A 17,435-nucleotide genomic window follows, 5' to 3' on the forward strand; every position below is an offset into this window, starting at 1 on the left:
AAAACGAGCATTGAGAAAATGACATGCTTTCCCCACACATTGCCACGGGACATGATCCGTAGTCTCTGTGCACTATATCGTCAGCATTGCCGTTGCATTCATGACAAAACCCTGATCTAAAGCACAAATGAGAACCCATAGTTACAAGTCCTTGATGTAGAGACTTGTCGTAAAAGCTAACCCATGCGCCAAATCCATTCCTCCATGCCATGATCCTGGTATCTAATCGTTCCTGTCCATTCTCTCTTCGGCTGCCTCTGCTGCTAAGTAACCCATGACAGCCTTTTCCTGAAGCCTGATATCCTTTTCGGGCTCAGTCTCTTTGCGAGCAATATGTCCGAACAGACATTCCCATAAATCATTCTTTCCCACGATCTCACCAGCCGATTTATCCTTACTCATCAACCGTGAAAGTGATGCTTGCTCGAGTTCCAGAGTGTTTGCTGCCTCGATATTCACGTCGAGAAGTTCGGGCGTCGACTGCTTCGACTTACCCTTATTGACACGTCCCATATGCTCCATTCGCCGCTGGACCGAAAGATTGTAAATCGACTCCTCGACTGTCCCTGACACAAGGTAGAGCCATACAGTTGTTTCGTGCATTTGACCAATCCGGTCCACACGTGCAATTGCCTGGAGCTCGAGCGCCGTGTTGAGGAGAGGCTCACAGAGAAAGACATGGCTTGCATTGACCAGATTCAGGCCACTGGAATGCGCCCTGGCATGAAGAAGGAAACATTCGACTGAGGCGTCCTCCTTAAACCGTTTGATGCCATCGGGGTCGTCAATGGAGGCATAGCCAATCCTAAATCTAGAAAAAGCGTTACGCAAAATCCCCAGAAATCCTTTGTATTGCGAGAATACAATTGACTTTGCGCCGGGGTCAGACTCCCGCAACCACATCAAATGTTTTACAAGCGTATCAACTTTCGTGGTGAATGAAGGCCCGTCCAGCTCGATTTTCTGTATCTCGGCTAGCTTGTCTGAGTTGAATTCGGAGTAGATCCCGGTTTTCTTTGGCGAATCGGTTTGCTTTTGCTCAGAGCTATTCTCCGTACCATCTTGAGATTGGCTTGGGTCATCGCTATGCACTTTGAGTTGCTGAGGATTGATAGTAATATCGTGCAAGTTGGATGACTTCAACTTTCTCTTACACACGGGGCAATTATGGTGAGCATTGAACCACAGCATCATGCACTCCTTGCAAAACTGATGTCCGCAAACCGTGAGCACGCCAATAATGAAATTGGTCTGACAGATGACGCACATTCGCGGCTCGTTCGACTTGTTTCCTGCTTCTTTGAGGTGGAGGACTGGAAAGTTAATTTGGGGTCAAATTATAAGGGGGCGTATAACTCACGGTATCTGTGTTTGGCTTCTGCTGCCGACAGCCTTTGCCGCATGTTTTCCTCATTCGTCTTCATCCTTCTCATGAGTTCTTCAGTGACAGGTTCCTCGTAGGGAAGGACACTGTCAGAGACTACTTGCAATTGGCGATAATACTCCAGGCGCAGGTTCATGATGTTCTTGAACTTGTCGACCTCGGCCTCAAGAGCCGTGATCAGCTTGCTCTGTGTGTTCAAAATTGCTTGCGTTGCTTTGAGCTGTCGATCTGCAATTCTACCTTCCAGGATGCTTCGTGTGGTATCCCTTGCCAGCTTCGATGTTAAGCCTCGAAACTCGCTGATAGCTTTCCGCATCGAGGTCGATCGGGGCTTGATTTGATCTCGTAATGCAAGAAGTTCAATAAGCTTTTCGGGGGCAGGACCTTCTTCGTTGGCTGCGAGTCTCAGCGACGTTTGTGTTTCGTGCTTGATCAGTTCATTAGTCTGTCCAGTCAAAGCATCCTGTCGATCAGCAATGATGGCTCGAAGAGCTTGAACATAGACCATGAGTTCATCCTGAATTTTGGCTGACTCGCCGTATTCATCTCCAGTGGTTTCGACCTCCTCCTCCTCATCGACCAAGGGCTTCAGAACCAGCCCGATCAGGTGTTCCCTCCATTCATCAATGACATTTGCTTGGTCGTTCAGTTCGTTGCACAATGCTTCTAGATCGTCGACAATGCGACCGCTCTCAATGCCTCGTTCCTCATTAACTGTGAGCTCCGGAATCTCAACAAAAGATTGTTCGGATGCTTTCTGTGCCACCTTCGCCATCAGACGGGTTGCTTTGTGGTGAGGCTCTTGTAGGATTTCCCTTCGAATGGCCTTTGCTTCCTCGTAGTGCTCATCTTCCAACTTCTTGATACGTGAAAAATCCTCAGATTCGGGCTCAGTCATTTCTGAATTTTCGCGAATCTGGAAGTATGCATTCGCGCAAAAGAAGACGGCCCTGTGGTACATCTCTAATGCTCCACGAAGTCTTCGTCGACTTTCAAACAGTTGACCTTTCTCCTCAACTCCAGAATCATCATCGATATCAGAGTCCTCGTGACTGGCGGGCCCAGTTCTTGACACAGCCAAGGATTTGAGCTCATCACGGGCTTTGGAAACAAGTTTTCGAGCTTCTTCTCGTACTGATAACCATATTTCCAGTGCCTCTTTTACTCGGGGGCTGTTTTCGTATAGTTGACCTCGTGTCAATTTACTGGATAGATAAGCTCTCTCTTCTGATCGAATCGCGCTTTCGCTTTGTTCTAACATAGCATCTAAAACCTCGTCGACGGTCCTCATGGGCCGATTCTTGCTGTTGCCAAGAGTTCGGCGGTTATAAGCTGCAACCTCAGGATGCAGCGCAGTCTGTCTGAGTCGAACCAGCCAAGTTCTCATGTCTTCTTCATGATCCTCAGGTTTCCAGTCCTCCACAATTGGCGCTCCTTCAAGGCTGAGCCCACACGCTTCCGCCATTTCTCGATAAAGGGACTGGTAGTGCTGTTCCTCAACGGCAGTAAAGGGCATACTGATGACAAAGCGTTTCTGGGATGGTAGAACCAACTCATCTCTGACCAATGATTTTGTGTGCCGAATAGCGATCCTGTTGAATAGGCGCTGGAAGACAGATTTGTGATGACGGATCAGATCTTGCCATATTTGGTTCACAGAACAATAGGGCTCGTACTGGAGGAAAAGGAGCAAGCCCTGAAGATCCTCAACGTCATTCTTCACCGGAGTTCCAGTGATACCCCACGCATTTATCCGAGGAAGAACACGAGCCACTTTCGCGGCCTGGCTATAACCACTTTCAATCATCTGAGCTTCGTCAAGGCATATCCTCCACCACGAGATTTGCACGAGGGGGGACTTGGGCCGATCATAAACTCTTGCGTGCCGCCGTGAACGCTCTGGGGGTGTTATCGTGAAGTGAAGCTCGGAGGACAGTACAGAGTATGTTGTGAGAATGATATCGTGGCCAGCAAGTTCATCTGTGGCCTGTTGCTCGTCCGCTTCCGATATTCTTTTCCGACCCTCATAAACTTTGACACTTAAGCTCGGTGCATGACGAGCAATTTCAGATGCCCATTGGTCTTTTAACGATGGGGGGGTCACGATTAACGTAGCGCCACTCGGCGTCAGCTCGGCCTGAGACTCATATTCACTCTGGATCAAGGGTCGAGATCGCTGGTGAAGCAAGATTAATCCAAGTACCTCCAGTGTTTTACCAAGGCCCATCTCTTCTGCCAGAATGCCGCCCTTGATGGAAGCCTCAGCTTGTCGGAACAGCGAAATATCTCTCGTCACCGTATGGAATAGTTCGCTCAAGTAGTACTCATTCCCGGCCACATCCGTCAGTTTCTTGAAGTCATATACGCTATCCTGATTTTCAGGTACGTATGGGATGACACGTCGCATATCTGCTGACCACTGCGCTCCTTCACGTCGCAGTAACCACTGTAGTGTGCGCTTCTGGTATGGGAATAATGTCGATTCTAAAGCATCGACTTGAATAGTTTCAGGTGGTTTCTCGTCCTTTCGGGGAACAAAAGCCGCTTCGTAAAAGTCCATGGGAGACCATGTTGAAGGTCTATAAGATGTGCCTGTCGACCTCGAGCCACGCAGTAGGAAGTTAATGAAGGGCTGACTGCTGCAGCGGTCTAGTGACGATCTGTATTGAGAGTGCGGAGATGGAGATGCATTCCAGTAGAAATTGCGACAGAAAGCCATCTTAACCTGCCTTCCTTGCCACTGAAGTTCCAGGTCGAATGTGCCCCATAGCGCATTCGGCTGTGACGCTCGCTGGGAGATGCTATCCAAGACGTAAGAAATCTTCATCTGATCATCTTCTTCCGCTCGTCTTAGCCTAATCAGAACATCCAACGGTTCCGATGGGCAATCCTTCCGCGAGTTCATGCAAAGTTGATTGTCCTTAAAATCAATGTTAATGTAGCGATCGACGTTCTTACAAATGAATGATTGACTTTTGGAAGAGGACCCTGCGCAAGGGCGAGAAATAGTAAATTCTTTCTTTGCGATAGGTATAGCATTCGAGGTCATTGGAGACTCGGTCTTACGTCGCTTTGTAGGTGGCCCATTCTCCTGAGACGAGGATGCTTGATCTGAAGTTTCATTTTCAGAAATCATGAGACTGATAAGCCCTTCAACGAATGACGTTGGCATCAAATCTGAAGTCAAAGATGTGAGCGTGCAGGAATAAAAACCCGGATGGTTAACTCACCATCAAGTCCAATGTGTAAGTGAGGTGCCTTGGCAGTAGAACGCCGGGCGGTGGCCTTGCAGCGGCCCATGGTTGATGGTATATGTTTGTTGTCATTTACCACTGTTGGTTGGGAGATGGAGATGCCCCAAGCCTGAGGTCACGAAGAATTATAGATGACTCGACATGAAATTGAGGATGCGGGAGGGAAGAAGGTAGGAGGAGCATGTAGGCATTTGAGGTGGGATATCAGCCTGGCCGGATATAAGTGGAGCACCATTGAATTAACAGGGATCAGCGCCACAGTTGTGAGGGGCAGCAGCCACAGAAACAGCCTTGCTGACATAACGAAGACCCATCGTCAAATTTCGAGATCAACGTTGGGCTTTTGAGACTTCGTTGATTGAGGTAGCGGCTGAACTTGTGTCATCCGACCGATTGAGCAGCGTAAGTTTGCAATAGGAATTTGATACTGTTAACCATGTTCTCTAACACAAGTTTATAGAAAAATGAATGGCGAACGACTCAGGTCAACATTTGGCCTGCTTCTGCAGACCGGCAGCGCCTTTTCAAGGACAGGACAAATCCGACAACTTCACAAGACACGGCCTGCGCACCCGATCCCCAAGCCCCGACCATTCGTTCCCGATGTGCCGACCTTCCTCACCCTGATCGGCCGTGGCCTCAACAAGTACGCCAACAAGTTCCCCTCATGGAACGCTCTCTTCTCCCTCACCTCGCCAGAACTCAAGGAATTGGGCATCGAACCACCCCGAAACCGGAGGTACCTTTTGCACTGGATGCAGCGATATAGAAAAGGTGCGCTGGGCCCTGGCGGAGACTTTGAATATGTCAAGGATGGACAGGCTCTCTTGAAGGTCGCAACACCGCCTCCTTCGGCTCTCAGCGATACGAAATGGGTTGTCAACGTGCCCCACGATTTTACGCCTGATAAAAAGATTCCTCGAAAAGCTATTAAGAACTCTGAGGGTGGAGAGGACACTGGCTTATATCTGCTCCGACCAAACGGGTATCGAGTCGTTGGTCACGAGACGATTGCTGGACCTTTTGCTCAGCCCATCTCTGGAACGTCGGGGGCTATTGTGAAGGTTACAGAAGGAATGTGGGAGGACCGCCAGGGTCGCAAGCTTGACGGTGGTGAGCGCAGAAGGGCCGAGGTCCGGTTCAAGAAGAGGTCAGCAGAGCGAAGAGCTGAGCGTGAGGCCGAGATGCTGGCCAATATGTAATAGTTGTGTAAAAGACAAAGACACAACATGTACATTTACAACTGTAGTTTTAGCAGATATGACTGGGGTTTATGGATGACTGAGCAAAAGCATGTTTCACTCAAGTGCTGTTCTCGGGCGTCTTTTGATGTGCAAAAAAGGCTTGATAGTACATTATCAACTGCCCCGGGTCTATTTGGTATCTCGGTTTGCCATGTTCGCTTGGACGGGAGAGGCTGTGTGAACATTATGTCGGCGATTACCTAGGGGAGATATCATCCTGAGGCATTGTATCCGAACCAACACCTTACTGCCTGGTGTATTTTTTACCTCTTGGCAGGCAGAAAGAGAAGCTACCTTGCCTATGCTTGACGTAAATACCGGATCTTATTCTCGGTAAATTCTGAGCTTATTTCAACGTCACTTGAATTCTCCTTCGAATTTCTGTAGTGGGCCATCAATTCGTTGAAGTCTTGTTGTCAAAACTCCAAAGAACAGTAGGCTATGCTAAACTAATGCAACTGTGCCGTGCCCTCTTGACACCACCTCAACGTTCACATGCCACATAATTCATAATGACTGAATGTCTTTAGGTGTGTAATTCTATATTTGAACATGCTATGAACGGTGTTGATGCTGCATTGCCCGTTGATACAAATCCGATCTCCTGCTCTGCCTAGTGTGTGATTCACCTGACAAAAGAAGCATGCTATGCGGAGATCATGCTGATTCTTTATTTTAAGCTTCTTTATTCGACTAACTAATGTTCTGAAGGTAGTGAAGCTGGGTACCCTACCCGCGTCTTGTACTTGATGCCTCCCAAGTGCTGTATCAACAAGCACTGAGAGGTGGGTTAATTATAGCTGCATATCGGATACCCTCACTTCCGACTAATGTTTAAGACATCGGCATATGTATGGTGGGCATTCAACTCGTTGTTCTCTGACTAGTTGACTGGCTTCAGGTCTGTTAATTTGAAGATGGTGGTCTATATGCAGCCACTTTCACGATGTGACAGGAAACAGAAATAGAAAATGCCATCTCCGCACATGACTAAGAAACAGAGGTGGCTGTATGTGCAATAATACTTGTTATTTTATATCGTATCCTTGACTAAGTGAGTCCTTCTGATTGTAACTTGTACGTTGATGGCAATCTCCCTCATGCAATTGCACGCCAAGAAGCACTCTCATAACTTTTCCATCAATGTTCATTCATTATTTGTTGCATTGTCCTAGCCATGAAGAAATTCACGATAGCCAAAGTCCGTGCAGATTGGCGAATATCTCGCATTCGCCTAATTGATCAGCAAATGAATCGTCAGAGGGTGGCCCCCAAATGTCGATGTTAAAGTTTCAGCTACCGCCGCTTGATCAAGGGACCTTTTGTTTGGCATATTCTTTATGGGCAGCCAAGAGCTAATTATGACGAATGGGAACGGGTTCGTAGCCACCTCCGAGGCATTGAATTTCACAGGGAGATGTAACATTGCAGAGGCTGCCTAAAATTGGCTTCTGCTAAGATTGTTCTGGGCTTCAAGCTTAGGATACTGTATAGTGTATAGCGTCGATCATCCGGTATCGTGGATACAGTGCACCCCGACGAGCTGAGACTCGTGATTGATAATCATGAAGTTTGAGGTTCCTGGAATTTCCTAGCGACGACAGATCGACTTGGGCTTCAGAGATCACGCGCGCCCTTTGAGAGACATATATGTACCTAGCGTGAGGGTTTTCTCGTAGCCACCTTGACCTCGTTAGGATTATTTTGTGGTCTCGAGACAAGAATATGTAGCCATAACTTTACTCATCTCATTCCTATTCTCACCGACTGCTTGGTTCGTCGGCGATGCATGAATTGACCCTCCACGATCCCATCAAGGGATGTTGTGCGAGTGCGTGTTCATAGGGCTGATGGGCCATCTTGATCGTGATGATATCAAAATGTGTCCTCATATCCCATCCCATGTATAGACATACGTACGTCTTAGACAGGCCATGATTTGGAAGCCTTGAGGCAACGACTTTGCTACGCAAGGCAGCCCTTTTTGGAAAAAGATCCTGGTAGTTAAGACGGGAGGGAACTTAAAACATAGCATAACATACGGTGTGGGATGTGTCACTGAGATACAGTACCTGCTGGGTCAGTGCAGGAATTGAAATGACCTCAGCTAAAACGTGTCCAAGTTCTCGGGCCCGTTCCTAATGAAATCTGGCTCCAGCTAGGCTAAGATATCCGTAGTTGCAATGGCGATGACTCCTCTGAATCCCTGTCCATGATTATCCGGCACGCAAGATCCGGGGATGTCGGGTCGGAATCACAGGGTGTATCTTGTGACCAGATTATCCGTGATGAGCCTTTTCTGTTCCCTAGAAAATCCGATTAAATGCCTATATCTTCCTATAGACTTGGTTGAAGCCGTTGGATATTACATCACAGGCATGATGTACCTACAGTTTCTACGAATACGTATTAGGTATCGTCAAAGAATACCCAGGTACATTTGCCTTACAAGGCCCGTCTTAGCACGTCCCACTATTTTTTCATTACCTCGTGGTCCCAAGGCCCTACTCCCCGTCCGTCGTATATCTCGCATTCCCGTTTTTACTCCCCTTCCCTTCTCAGCTCCAGGGCTACAGGTGGCTTAGCAACGCGGCTTTTGGCACAAAGTCAGTGTTCTATTGGCTTGGTCGCTTGGCCATCTCCAACTTACACTGTTTCGAACCATGACAGGCAAGCAAGGTATTAGCGTGACTTGTTGCAAATGCACGTTTGCAGGGGGCTCACAGAGGAGACGCGTGCAAGTGGTACATTCCTTTAATTACCTACACGAAACTCAACCATATCTTTAAAGAGTAGGTATTTCGATCTCTCAGCTGTGACGTCGTCACTGTACGTGGGCACATACGTGTTACTGTATGGTACTCAACCTGAAGTGTAGTAGCCTAAGGTACCTATGGATGTAGGTAGGCATTACTTTGAGATTAGCCCCATGGGGGGGACGTTTGTAAGTCTGTGATTACAAGGTTTCCAGAGTATGACTCCTTCGCCGTCATGGGTCCAAGATAGCTTGCAGGTACCTTACGTACAGTCTGTCCCTTGAATATCTGTGAGAATACGTATGTTGGTGCACCACGCGACCTGTAGAGGCCTCAGTCATGAACAAGAACTGATTTCGGATCTGATATCGCTTGAAAAGAGGCTGCCGTGTTGACGCACACCCTTGAACTTGGGGCTTCGTCTTACACGCCATTCCACGCATCTGGTGGTGTCCCTTAACAAGGTTGCTTAGTGCATTTTTTATCCAGTCTGTACCGTTTTAGTTCTTTGCCTGTTCTCTCCGCCCCCTGTAACTAAGGCATGGGTCACTTATGGATATCATGGCTGATGCGAATCCTTCTTACTAGAAGCGAATGGCGAGCAACGCCTGTCAGGATTCGGTTTTTGACTCAAATGGCTCTGTAGTAAAGACTCACCTCCAATTGCTTAATTCCCCGAAAAATCTCTTCCTGACGCATCTGCCTCGTGCCCTCCTCGTAATCTCCATACGTCAATTCTGCCCTACCCGGTTCCGCCGTTGAACCTCTACCCTCCCTCCATCTTTGATACAGTCACTCACTCACTCACTCAGTGTCCAAGATACCCCGGTCCTGGCCGATTCAATCATCCCGCTGTCGCATGGGTCCTAGTTAACTCACTTACTGGGCCCTTCAGGTACTAGTGTACTACCTATCATGGCCCAGGGTTTAAAAGTCGTTGCCTTACATGTATGTGGCTTCGTCCCTCGTTTTCGAGTTTCGTTCATACCATATCCTAATACAATTAAACTCTAACCGACTTCAAGACATCCCTATTCTGTCTGCCTGCCTAGTTTATCAATCTCAGACTTCTAGTACAAGGGTGTAGTTTGTTTCACTTATCATTGCTACACTACAACTCTATCATCTCAGCCTCAGCATAAAAGTCCTACAACTTAGATGGTTCCCCCCTATTGTGTCAACAAACTCAATACCATCTTTTCAAGGCCTCCAATTTGATGACTCTCTGAGAGTAGATGTCCTTGCCGAATCAGTCGCCATCGGAATTACAAACTCCAGAAATCCGCATTCAAAGTGCTTCCCCTGACCAAGAAACAGAGGAAAAGGAGAGATCAAGCGGCAAACGCTCCAAATCTCCATCAAAACTTGCACCAACACGTCAAACAAGGTCGCAATCCTCAAGTCACAAAGACAAGAAGAAGGCATCTTCTTCCAAATCAGATTCTCACTCTTCTGAAAAGAGCAAAATGGGCGGAAGCTCAAAACATAGCTCTCACAGCTCCCATAAGGGCAGCTCATCTTCACATTCCTCAAAAAAGTCAAAGTCAAGTTCAGTCGGTGATATCGACTGGTCAGATATCACGGATCCCGAAGAGAGACGAAGAATTCAGAACCGTATTGCTCAACGAAAGTTCAGTAAGTAGCAAGAATTTCCGAAAAGCAGTCATATAACTAATAAATTACCCCAGGAGAAAAGGCTCGAGAAAACAAGGAGAGAGCCGAGAGAGATTCTCGAAATCAGGAGTACGCTGGCAACAGCTATCGCATTCCCTCTGCCAACGACTTCAACTCCTATTCAGACCCTTCAGGTCTTCCTTGGGGCAGCATGAACATCGGCCACTTTGTTGGTCGTAGTCAGGAGGCTGAGAGTCGGCACAGCAGCAGTAGAAGGGGAACGAACAGCGCAGACGATAGCTTTGCTACAGCAACATACAGTGCTTCACCCTCATACGGCACGCAATGGGCACAAGCAAGTTACGGCGAAAGCAGTGGAGCAGACGAGATGTATTACGATGATTCTTACCTATACGACCCAAATGCTGGGCAATGAGCCGTGAAGACGCTACTGTAAGATGGCCTCCTATTTCTCTCTGAGTTCTCCCGACTAATCTCTTTGCAGTGGTTTCCGTACTTGGGAATAGAAGGAACTGAACAGACTTATCACGATTGATTCCATTGTATAACTTATCACACACCCTATTCTGGAGTTTTTGTTTTGGTATTACCCCGCTCGCTCACATGGAGTTGGTCTTCTTGGGCTGGATTGCTATTCTTGGATGCAGCTGAGACTTGGGAAGGGATGGTTCAGAGCGGTCAGACAGGCAAGGGATGAAGAACTAATTACGAGAGAAAAGAAGATCTCTCTTTCTATTCATAGATCATGTTTTACCATACCTAGGGCACTCCTCTACTCTGCTACTGGTTGGCGTTAAAGATGGCGGCAAGGGGATGACTTTGCATAATAAGACAATTTTTGATCCAATTCTTTGAATCATAGTTGCCCGATGATTAACTTGAGAGTTGCGTAAGCTGACAGTGGTAAGTATATGGGGGATGAGTTGTGTTGACCAATGAGTGGCTACTTCATATCCCCTTTCGAGGTCTAATCGTATGCCCATGTACTGAAGTCCTATATACGAGAATACGGCCTCCGACATGTATAGCGCTATACGAATGCAGGTATACAGCAACCCCTGAGAGCTGAATTATGCCTTGTTTCAACCTTGCTCATTTCACAAGTTGTGGCCTGATAGGGATATGGAACCCCCCATGTTTATTGCCAGCCAACACGATAACTTTAAAGGATAGACGGTCCTTCTCTTGTATACTGTGAAGAGTTTCAGTTGAGATTTGAACCACATAGCCTCGCCTCTACTGTGAAATAAAGCAGTGTCGAATCTTTTCGGCGTACGTCGTCCACCAGTTCATATATCTTCCGTTTAATGAAATGTTCTCTATGCCTACAATATTCAATGTAAATTTGCCGTCTAGAATAATTTTAGCATTAGCTATGTGAGGGAGGAACATGTAAGCATAGCTGTGCTCGCTCAGTAGTTGTATTTGATAAGATAGTTGTAGGTATGTGCCCCCTTAATGTCAAGACGGAGATTCAATGATGACCTCTTGAGAGGCCTCAAAATCGTATTCATCTTGATCCCAACTTACAACTCAGCCTTTTGGGCATCAATTACTTACCTAAAGGTGTCGTCGTGCCAGAATGAGACATTGGAGGACGAATAATGTAATACGCATGCTACAAGCGTAATACACCAGGGCACAGCTTCACCAAGTTTTCTTCAATAAAATTAACCCTACAAACGCAACTTTCCGAATAACTTACCTGATCTTCTAGATCAAACACTTCTAGGACTCTATCGAACATTTTGTTTATCTGATGTTGAACTTAAGCTTAGACGTGCAAGCTGGCGTGTAACCCGGCGATTGCCTATTTAGGCAATTCTTCACTCCACCCTAGATAAGTAGTGGAAAGGCACGGAACGCATTGCCCCTGCCTCCATGTGCACAAATAGTTCCTGCCCCACCCAAATTCAACGCTTAGTCCCCTGTCAACTTTTTCTCACCGCCCGGCAGAAAAAGTGATTCTGCCCAGTGCTGTTGCGCATTTCATGAAGCTATCGTCGGTTCTTCTTTGCGCCATTCACCACTCAACCTTGAACACTGAGAGATTGACTTTCTTACTGATTTTTGGCAGACGGTAACGAGCTTATCGGAACTTTTAATTGTCCTTCTACTTCTAACTCTATACCCAATTTGTTTTTTGTCATTCCAAGACCGTCATCATGTCGTCGTCTACAACTGGCGGTGTTGCTCTCAACCCTGAGGTGAAGTCCAAGAAGGGTAAGTCATAGATGATTGCAAACATCTTCTGCCCCTTATCCTAGTCTATGAAGCTCATCTAACGTTTGCTATATGCAGACAAGAACCTGAAGCGCAAGCAAGACAAGTCTACCAAGCTTGAGCAGCGCAAGAAGAAGCGTTCCGCTAAAGCAGAGAAGCGAGCTGTCAAGGCTGCTGGTGCCGTCAGTGCTGAGCCCAAGGAAGTCGTTGGTGGCAAGCCCCGAAAGTCAAAGACCGTGGCCAAGAAAACCGTCAATGCTTCCAAGCGCAAGGAAAAGCTGAAGGCTCGTGCCGAAAGGCTTCAGGAAAAGGCAAACTTGTTGTTGGCCGAGGCCAAGAAAGCTGCTGCACAGTACCAAGCACTTCTTGATGCCGAGGTAAGTCCACCCACACCATGATTATTTTTTCTACACACTCATCCTCCTCATCAGAAAACCGCCAACGAGTCCAAATCCGAGCAGGACGACGATACCTCTTCTGATTCCGATAGCTCAGACTCTAGTTCCGACAGCTCATCTGAGGATGAGGGAGGTGCTCCCGTGGCCAAACAGCCAACCGAAGTTCCTACAAACATCCCAGCCGACGAGATCGTGATGAAGCACCGCCGACTGAGCAATGCCACTTCCGAACGAAGCCATGTTTCCGCCGCTGATATCTCTCCCGAGGTAGAGGAAGAGCCCGAGGAATCTAAGAAGGACAAGAAGAGCAAGAAAGGAAAGAAAGTAAGACTCGTCGAGCCTGAGAAGGAGAAGGAAGAGGCTGTCGAATCTGAGGCCGAAGTTGATGAGCCCAAGGTCTCTGACAAGAAAGCCAAGAAGGCCGAAAAGAAGAGGAAGCGAGCTGAGACCAAGGACAAGAAGGAAAAGGAGCCCGAGTCTGCAGCTCAGGCTGAACAATGGCAAGTCGACGATCTTGAGGGAGGCTCTGCTCGACAGGCCAAGTTCCTCCGACTCCTGGGTGGAAAGAAGGCTGGTGCTAGCGTTGCCGCCTCCCATAACACCAAGGGCGCATCCGACTCTACCAAGGCCGAGGCCGACATCCAGAAGCAGTTCGAGGCTGGTATGAAGATGAAGAACGAAGGTGGCAGCAAGCGTCGTGGTCTTGGTGCATAGTTGTTTAACGCACAGTATATGTTTCGTGTTAGCATTCGCATTTGAAGCTGCTGGCTTGGCACAAGCTCTCCCTATATAAAGAAGGGTTGTTGTTTTAATTCACGGTTCACGGCATGGCGTCAGGTAGACAAAAAGCAAAGAAATAAACCCTCTTGTTTTGTTCATCGAGAAGAAGTCGATTTATGTTGATTCCAGATTGCGCCTATTCTCCTTAAATCAAGTTCCTGTGAATTCAATACAAGGTCTCCCAAATACAATTATGTGTGCCCTTCACCCCTTCAGCTCCTTAGGACGGTGGACTGGTGCACCGTGCTTGTCCATGGCTTTTAAATGGTTCACAGACCCTTACTCTCCCAAATATCAAGAAAAATTGTTGTACCATCGCTGAGAGCAAGGTCTGATTGGGGTATTGTTGTTGTTTGTTGTTTGTGTTTATGTTGTTATAGTATAGAGAGAGAGGTTCAATTGACGGAAGCTTAACCGAAGAAACGGGAGAGACCCTCGAAAACGAGGCCACCAAAGATGACGAACCCAAGGATAGCTGCAGTGGCAACCGGTTAGTAAAGCGCAGCTCCTGTAACCATCGGGGTTCGTGTATACGTACAGATCCAGAACAGGGAGATGGGAGACTTCTGAACCTTCTCGACACGCTTCTTAATCTGACCATCCGACTTGCCCATCTTGGCTTCGTTGCCCTTGGCAAAGGCCTCGTTGCGTCGTCGCTGCTGGGGAGTTTGCGCCTACAAGGAAGTGTCATGTTAGCTCCATCATGAGATCGACACTGGATTATGTAGGAGGGTCCTAGCCGTGGCGTACCATTGTGTCTAGGTTTTCGAGTCTGGGTAAAAGGTTTGGAAAGAAATGTACAGAAGAATTGAGTGTTGGACGGTTTCAAATACTGTAAATGGTCTTCGTCGCGTTAAAGTACTAGGATCGCATTAAGGGACAGATTTCAAGGGCCCGTGGCGGAAGGGAAGTTTAAATGGGCTACTAACAATTTTGGGGACATGTGTTCCTTTCCCCTTAAAGACAGACAAGGGAAAGTGAAGACCGTCTCTTTCCCCCCACCGGCCCCGCCCCCACTTCGCTGCCACATGTGGCTGGTACACTTGAAGCTTTATCGGTATGTTGCTTCACGTTTGTGAACTCTTCAACGAGTACCAATACAATGATTTCAACAACTCTTACGAGGCTACGGCCTATGATTTCGTCTACAAGCCTGCACATTAGAGGAGTGTCTAGAAGGGCATATGCGAACAAGCCCCCGAGTCCAGTGGTATGTTACCAAAAGTACTCAGAAGATTTATGTTGACAATACGGTAGTCTCAGTTCTATCGCACATTCACTCGACCTATTGCAAAGACACTTCTCATTGCTGTCTTTACGTACCAGTTGGCTTACTGGACATGGGTAAAACTTGAAACAGATGAGATCCGTGCGGAGCGAGAAGGTTGGTAACAAAACAGAATATGAGAATATATGGGGGCTAACGAGTGAATGAATAGCAACGATTGAGAAGCTTGAGACAACTATTAAGGATTATGATGCTGCGACAAAGGCAAATAAGGCTTAAAGCGTATAAATGAGATTACGGTGGTTCAAAGCAGCCCATTGTCTTTAGTTGTTCTGTGTAGGATACTGATACCAAATCGTTCATGTTATTCAAAATACACTTACTTGTACAAATGTATGAGCATCTTAACTTTGACACGAAATTCAGACTGTCGCTAAAATTAATCTTAAATGCATCTCCGCAGAAGTCCCTCTAACATAAAAACGCCCAGCATACCCAAGAAACGAGAAATACACATCTTATAGTATCAACCAGACCATCAACGACACTGCACCGAGCGCAAAAGCGCTTGGTCGAACAATTACACCTGCACTAACCCTCGTCCTTGGCTCGCCGGGGTAGTTACATGTTATACTCGAAATATCCGGATTCCGCCGTCCGTAGCTCACACTGAAACTTGGGAATCCAGGCTGTGGACAGGTGAAGCCTATCGCAGCGGGACATGCTTGAACGACTTCGTAGCAGACGTCCTCGCAGGGTAGCAACTCCTTGTATGGACCAGGTTTGACGGTTTCGTCGATCCAGGCGTTACGCGAGGAGTTATTTGCTGCGGCCTTGAGACCCTTGCGGAAATCATCAGGAAGCGTTGTTCCATTGGGAAAGGCTTGAAAAGCGTCGCGAACAACGCTATATCTGCTGCCACCCATAACATCCTCGCAGCGAGGGATCGTGACAGTGCAGAGCCAACGCTTGTAGGCCTCTCGGCACTCGTCACAATCTCGTGCTAGTGAGTAGCGAGACTCAGGGGGTGCTTCACAGGGTACCTGCATCATGACTTTTTCGAAATTGGCGTACATTTTTCTGGCATAATCATCGTAGTGCTTGGCCAGAGCAGTATTGTTGAACTTTTTGTCATTGCCAGGTACTGCATATTGTGTCTCGTTGCAGAAGTCCAGGTTTGTAACCATCTTACAATTTGTGCCTGATGATGGGTTAGCTAATATGAAGCAATTTGAAGCGCAGTTGATCTTACTGGATGAGGTCTCAAATGTGGTGGCGTTGTAGACAGTGCCTCCCCCCCCTATTGTGCTCCCAGACTTGGTATCTCGTTTGCTATCACTATCCGGCATCTTGACGAGGATTCCCGAGTAGGTGGTACTGTGATTGAGCCCTGTAACCAGAAACTGCTGCTTGGGCAATCCTCCTTGTCCTCGAGTCGTAAGGCCGGTAGTAACAAGATCGTTGTTTCTCCCAGTCTTCTTATCGTTGGCCCAAATCTCCGCGTGGTCCGTTAGGCCACAGGCTGAATGTCGCAGACCATCGATGGACCTCAATTTTTCGTCCCCAACAAAAATCTGAAAAGGCGGCGGCCTCTTCATGATCTGCTGGGTCTCGTCCGAGTCCTGGGTCAAATCACTGGTGAAAAGGAGGGCTGATGTTGAGTCAAAGTCCATCAACAGTAGTTGAGCAGTGCCATTTTTGGCATCGTAATTGTGGTAATACTCGTCGAAAGAAATGGCGATTTGGTATTTGTATTCTCCATCAGCCTTTGATATATTCGGGGCCACAACGCTGATGTATATGTCATTGGTAGCATTCATAGTTAGCATAACTGCGCCCTCGTCGAACGGTATCCTGGCGGTATTGGGATTCGACTCGTTGTAATTGCCTGCCGTTGGGCACTTGATTTTGTTTGTTGTTGAAGTATAAAGACTGAGCTGCGGTGCCAATTCTGTATTCCCGCTCTTGTCTTTGGTCTTTAGAGTTGGCCTGGAACAAGTATTGGCAGATACATAGACAGTCTTCGTCTCTGCTCGACGAGAGTTCTGATGCCCTGTCTCCCCGTTCGTTTTATGCTCATCGTCCCTCTTGTCCTTCCCAAACAACGTCTTCTTATCCACAATATAACAAACAGTCCCTCCAGGAATTATCGATCGACTATCAGGGCCATTATTCGTTAATAATGGCTGTTCTGGCGTGGCACGACCAATAATGCTGCGATCAAATGCCGCAAACTCTGGTTCATATATCAATTCCGATGTATCGCTTCGTTCGATCAGTGTTTCAAAGTCGAAGACCAAGTTGGGCGATGAAAGTGTAGCTTCAGTGTTTCCAGGAGCGCAGAGCATCAAGCTCAATACCAGAACTGATAGAGACGTAATTATCGACGTGGACGGTCTTGACATGGGCGAATTGGGTATCATGATGGCGGCCTTTCCCTCCAGGGGCTTTTGCCTTTTCGTTGAGTTTGAGCTTGATTTATCGACGCGCGATCAGCAAATGAACGTGGTGTTAGTTTTCTTCGCATGTGGTC

General features: G+C 47.4%; 6 protein-coding genes across 6 annotated transcripts; 3 read left to right on the plus strand and 3 right to left on the minus strand.

The window, feature by feature from the left end:
• Window positions 1-222: 222 nt before the first annotated feature.
• FSUBG_5629 (rad8 and Rdh54p) lies at window positions 223-4,684 on the minus strand (the record flags this gene model as incomplete). The annotated part of the gene is made up of 4 exons (XM_036683746.1): window positions 223-1,101; window positions 1,159-1,313; window positions 1,361-4,561; window positions 4,615-4,684. 4 exons carry the CDS (start codon window positions 4,682-4,684, stop codon window positions 223-225), a joined length of 4,305 nt encoding a protein of 1,434 aa, XP_036538855.1.
• Window positions 4,685-5,102: 418 nt separating this feature from the next.
• Window positions 5,103-5,840, plus strand: FSUBG_5630 (IGR; the record flags this gene model as incomplete). The annotated part of the gene is made up of 1 exon (XM_036683748.1): window positions 5,103-5,840. One exon carries the CDS (start codon window positions 5,103-5,105, stop codon window positions 5,838-5,840), a length of 738 nt encoding a protein of 245 aa, XP_036538856.1.
• A 4,264-nt stretch (window positions 5,841-10,104) lies between these two features.
• On the plus strand, window positions 10,105-10,688 carry FSUBG_5631 (SRP40-suppressor of mutant AC40 of RNA polymerase I and III; the record flags this gene model as incomplete). The annotated part of the gene is made up of 2 exons (XM_036683749.1): window positions 10,105-10,273; window positions 10,327-10,688. The coding sequence occupies 2 exons, from the start codon at window positions 10,105-10,107 to the stop codon at window positions 10,686-10,688; spliced, it is 531 nt and encodes a 176-aa protein (XP_036538857.1).
• Window positions 10,689-12,438: 1,750 nt separating this feature from the next.
• FSUBG_5632 (wound-responsive KED) lies at window positions 12,439-13,608 on the plus strand (the record flags this gene model as incomplete). Its single annotated transcript, XM_036683750.1, has 3 exons — window positions 12,439-12,496; window positions 12,575-12,873; window positions 12,928-13,608. 3 exons carry the CDS (start codon window positions 12,439-12,441, stop codon window positions 13,606-13,608), a joined length of 1,038 nt encoding a protein of 345 aa, XP_036538858.1.
• A 476-nt stretch (window positions 13,609-14,084) lies between these two features.
• FSUBG_5633 (uncharacterized protein) lies at window positions 14,085-14,427 on the minus strand (the record flags this gene model as incomplete). Its single annotated transcript, XM_036683751.1, has 3 exons — window positions 14,085-14,149; window positions 14,213-14,348; window positions 14,425-14,427. 3 exons carry the CDS (start codon window positions 14,425-14,427, stop codon window positions 14,085-14,087), a joined length of 204 nt encoding a protein of 67 aa, XP_036538859.1.
• Window positions 14,428-15,420: 993 nt separating this feature from the next.
• FSUBG_5634 (Ca2+ channel) lies at window positions 15,421-17,325 on the minus strand (the record flags this gene model as incomplete). The annotated part of the gene is made up of 3 exons (XM_036683752.1): window positions 15,421-16,046; window positions 16,095-16,103; window positions 16,155-17,325. The coding sequence occupies 3 exons, from the start codon at window positions 17,323-17,325 to the stop codon at window positions 15,421-15,423; spliced, it is 1,806 nt and encodes a 601-aa protein (XP_036538860.1).
• Between the last annotated feature and the right edge of the window lie 110 nt (window positions 17,326-17,435).

This window comes from Fusarium subglutinans, assembly GCF_013396075.1.
Source record: "Fusarium subglutinans strain NRRL 66333 chromosome Unknown NRRL66333_c0000056, whole genome shotgun sequence".
Classification (NCBI taxonomy): domain Eukaryota; kingdom Fungi; phylum Ascomycota; class Sordariomycetes; order Hypocreales; family Nectriaceae; genus Fusarium; species Fusarium subglutinans.